General features: G+C 32.7%; 1 protein-coding gene across 1 annotated transcript in view; it reads left to right on the forward strand.

The window, feature by feature from the left end:
• Nucleotides 1-5118, forward strand: part of LOC106467943 (gamma-aminobutyric acid receptor alpha-like) — a 42891-nt gene that overhangs the window by 2442 nt on the left and 35331 nt on the right. The window contains exons 2-3 of the mRNA XM_013928328.1: nucleotides 551-672; nucleotides 4190-4257. Coding sequence (XP_013783782.1) covers nucleotides 551-672; nucleotides 4190-4257 — 190 coding nt within the window. The remainder of the gene's footprint in view (nucleotides 1-550; nucleotides 673-4189; nucleotides 4258-5118) is intronic.

Raw genomic sequence — 5118 nt, forward strand, 5'->3', positions numbered from 1 at the left:
AATGATGTGAAATGATGGAGCTAGAAGTAAACGATAAAGTCCTTATAAAGAGTCATGTGAACATTATATGATGTATGGAGTACATGTTCTAATGATGTGAAATGATGGAGCTAGAAGTAAACGATAAAGTCCTTATAAAGAGCCATGTGAACATTATATGATGTATGGAGTACATGTTCTAATGATGTGAAATGATATAGCTAGAAGTAATCAGTAATTAGAAGTAATCTAAAGTGCCGTACAAAAATTACTGGGCTTTAGATATTTTTTATAGTCCAGATATAACTGTAATTAAATTAAAACAGAATGATATATATATATGGTGTATGATCACAATGAAAACGTTAACAGATTCTTATCATTGCATAATTAAATTTGCTGGTGGTAAATAAGAAGTAAAATTTAAGCAGTTGAATTGTTTGGCTTTCCTCTAAGTTTCATGATATGTAAGCACTCGGAGAAGACTAAATTACTAGAAGCATGGAAATAGTTTGGTAATAATATTTTATTTACTTCCTTCATCGGTTAATAGTTTTGTTTCAACCTGTAGAGTACATAGAGCAGATGAAAATATCCGTTTACCGGGAGATGTCTTGTTGAATACGTCACTGCTTTTGGACACTCTTCTGTCAGAGGAAAAGTACGACAGGAAACTTCGCCCAGAATTTGGGGGTAAGTCATGAGCTTTAAGTAGTAGTAATTGTAGAATTTTCGGTGTGTATGATATTTCGATTGGAATCATTTTTCACCAAGAAAGGAAACTTATAACAGAAAATGTAAAACCTGTGACTTAGATTTAAAGGTTGACTTTGTCTTAGTAATTAACTTAAACTTAAAAGTGCACAAATGACTTAGATACCTAAATGATCGAACACATTTGTAAAATTTTATAGGTTAATGAGAAAAAGTTGTAATGTTTTGCATTTATTAATTGGATTATTTTTATTGAACCGCATAACAAAATGAAACTCCCAAAATTTGGAGTTTGTATATTTTGAGAGAAAAGCCACATTGGACTATCTGGTGTGACTACTGCAGGGACACGAACCAAGGATTCTAGTGTTGTAAGTTCGTAAACTTACCGCTGACCCATTGGGGGAACCCCAGAATTTAAAGACAGGAAGAGCATTTGAATGTAATGCATTTATTGATTAATTTATTTTAGATGATATAAACAATACTTCATAAACAAAAACAACACGAAATATATTTTGTTTATAATTTGGAAGTAAGGAAGAAATTATTTATTAACTGTTACATAGTCTTGTTTAAGTAGGCCAATAAAAATAATTACCGGAGCTGCATAAAAAAGCCTGTAAGAATAACACCTCTCTCAAAGGACGCCAGAAAAAGAAAAATATTATAAATATGGCCATTACGATCGATCGAAACTGTGAGGAATTAATAGCTGTTGATAAACCAAGGAAACAGTACCAAAAGAATAAGCCTGTAAGCCCAACCAGATCAAAGAAACAACAAAGAGTTAATCAGATGTTGGAAAAACTGGAATTGGCTGTACCCATAAACCAAAATTCAGCTGAGAATGTTTCATCTTCTCCAAATGACACAAAAGTTCATTATTTAATAAAATATTGACGAATTAATCTACATATATAAATGTTCGATCCTATTTGGTAATGAAGGATGGGAAATTGCCTTCATAGATGAAGAAAGAAGATGGATTGCTGCGAAGGGTAAGGGGCATAAAGCTCCAGCAAGACAAAAGCTAGAAGTTGCCCTTAGTGTAGGAAACTTTTCTACACCTTATGATATGTGGATAATTGACAAGAAGGAAGAATAGGGACAAAAATATTTCTGCACTACCCCAGAGGTAGAACTTCCAGTGATAACAATAAGAGCAGTGAAATACTCGAACCAGAACTTATTAGGGATGAAACTACATACACCAGTCTGACTGTGGTGTATCAGAATCAGACACTTCAGCATGTCCTACGAGATTATTGGTTGGGAGAACTCTCATGGATCTGACGAATAAAAATGTCATCATTAGGGCCTTCAACACAATATACCGTAATATGCGAGTCAAGTCTGAATGGGACATTGCAAAAGATGTGAAGCTGTACGGGTAATACTTTCAGATCAGAAAATGTCACTATTGATGTAAGATGTAGATATCAATTCTTCAAATAACCATAGCTTAAAATAACCTCACTTAAAAGAGCTATATAACCGGAGATCTTACAGTTAGTGAATGACATAGATAACATGAATTTTTTATACAGAATATACAGCCGATAAATTTCATATGTAACATGAATTGTTCACATAATATCAATATGTCTTCTCCAATAGATCTCACGACTTGAGTGGAGCAAATAAGATATTTCTCGATATTGATATTGGAGATGTAGCCACAATACGTCATTTAACCAGAAACCTCCCACTTGTAAAAAATGCTAACATTTTAAGAGAGGTAGAAGCCATGAAAGAACATAGAGTAAAAGAACCATGTAAAAGTCCATGTATTGTAATTGTGAACAAGAAGAATTGATTTACAAGATTGGGCATGGAATGGACTACAAATAAGTGAATGAAATCACAAAGAAGGATGCCTACCCACTACCAACGATTTTTCTGTTTTGAATGCTTTATCTGGATCAAAAAGGGTTTCTATATTGGAACTGAAGAGTGGATGTGGACATGTGTAAGTCGACAAAGCAAGCAGAGAGAGGACAGCTTTTACTGCAGGAGATGGATTGTAGTGGTTTATTGTGTTACAATTTGGATAATGTAATGTACCTGCTGAAGAGTTCATGTCAACAACATTTCCAGAGGATCACCAATGACAGAACCATTTGGCCATCTGTCTAGAGAGAATTCCCACAATGACAGTACAGCACATGAAAATATAAGACAACAGTCCCATCCACATACCATACTCATCAGAAACAAAAGTAACCAAAAAAGACTTACTGAATAGAGGCAGTTTAGTACATTGTTTTATTTGTGTATTAGGACTGTTCAAGAGACTTCACAATACAAAAAGGAGCTGTGTTGTAAGCTATATTTTCAATATCTTAATTTAGATGTTTGTTTGCTAGAGGAAGCTGTCATGACGTAATGGTGATACAATATCTAGAAATTTCCCTAAAGGTAAGATTTTTGTAGAATCTAGAAGCTTCCTGTGTTATGTAGAAAACGAATCCAATATAAAAATCATTGGATGAATTAAATTAGTTAATCAATTCAATGCCAGTTAGTGAGTTAGACAGTTCGATTCCGTTCATCTGTAATACGGCTTACGAATTAGTCAGCTTGTTATCGATTGAAAATTCTGTGGGTAAGTTTATAACTGAGTTAGGTAATCTACCGGCCACTCAGAATTTATTTTCAAATACTGCTTGTGAAGTTAGGCCTACCAATGAACTAAAGTTATTGATGAGATTAATGAGTTCATTCTCATTATGCGTACTGGTCATCGAATTATTTTCCCTAAATAATCCAAAAGAAGCCGTCCTACTTTCAAGAATGGTGTTAATAATGTCTTGTAATGAGAAAACAGTGCCACTTCCGCTTATTCAAGAAGAGTGGATAATTATGCCAATGAACGTGTTGATAAAATATTACATTTAAACTAATTTTATCACTAGTTGGGATCAACAATTTATCAAAAACGATTTTAAGGCTAGGTTTACATATGATTCGCTAAAACAAAAGTATTTGGAAATTAATAAATTGATTTCAATTGAATGAAAATTAAATTTGATTCAGAAAATGGTAGATTAAGAGTTCAAAGTTGATAGCCTCTGTGTTTCGCGTAAAACAGTAACTTTCAGATTACCGCTATAAGTTTTACTTCATAGAAAACCTTTGTTTCACAATGTTTGCGCAAAGCAACACAAAGTGTTATTTACGCATATACGTCTTTCTTTTTTAATTGATAGACTAAAGAGAATGTAACAAGTTAAAAGGACCCTCTTTTAACTCTCAGGCTACTCTTGTTTGACCTAAAAGTCGGATTTCACTGTCACTGAAAATGTGAGGCGCATTCTTGCTGCAACAAGTCACGAATTAGACGGGACCCAAACAATCATGTGACTTGCGTGCTAACACATTACACGTGATAGGATAAATAGATAATGGTTTCATATTTATTCAATTATTTTATGTGTTATATATTTATCATAGACTTTTCTCAAGATCTAATCAGCATATTTCTTAATCGTAGGTCCTGCGGTTGAAATACTAACTGATATTGAAATTAGAAGCTTTGGATCTATATCAGAGACTGACATGGTAAGCATTTAACAATATTGTTAAGTTTTGGATCCACCTCTGTTAACAATATTGTTAAGTAAATGAACAAGTTAATAACATGTAGAACAATGCGACTTTTGAAACACTAATGTTATTTCTTTATCGCTTATTTAATAACATTTATAAAATGTCTGAAGGTATTATTTTTTGTGTTTTATATTTGCATTCTTTCGTACATAACCATTAGAAAATCATTTTCTTTCTTCTTCTTCTCTAAAATAGTAAACACTTACCATTTAATTTGCAGATTTATGAAGTATTTACGAAATATCTAAATATCGTTTGTTTTTATTTATATTCTGGATTTTGGTTAATAGCTATTTAACACTGCTCTTCAGACAACGACTTTTCGTATAGTACTAGATATATATGAGTTAATATTAACTTATATTTTTATATTATACGCATTTCATATTTTGTATATAAACATTTTTGCTATCAAAACATGCAGGAATGTGAACCATTGGTGGCAAGAAATCAGCATTATTCTTTCTTGTTATGGTTCCATCTGTTGTTTTCTATGAACAATGAAAACAGCTACTCACTTCATAAATAGAACATAATTACATATCATCTGCTATGTTTATGTTGGATGACATCGATACAAAAGATAAACTCGTTTTTTATCACCTACTGAAAACGAGTGTATGTTTTCTATTGATGGGTGATGTTGACTAAATCACCGAGTCAACATCACCCATCAATAGAAAACATACACTCGTTTGGTATCAACAACCGAGTCAACATCACCCATCAATAGAAAACATACGCTCGTTTTGTATCACTAACCGAGTCAACATCACCATCAATAGAAAACATACACTCGTTATAAATCACCGA

This window comes from Limulus polyphemus, unplaced genomic scaffold (genome assembly GCF_000517525.1).
Source record: "Limulus polyphemus unplaced genomic scaffold, Limulus_polyphemus-2.1.2 Scaffold2805, whole genome shotgun sequence".
Lineage (NCBI taxonomy): Eukaryota > Metazoa > Arthropoda > Merostomata > Xiphosura > Limulidae > Limulus > Limulus polyphemus.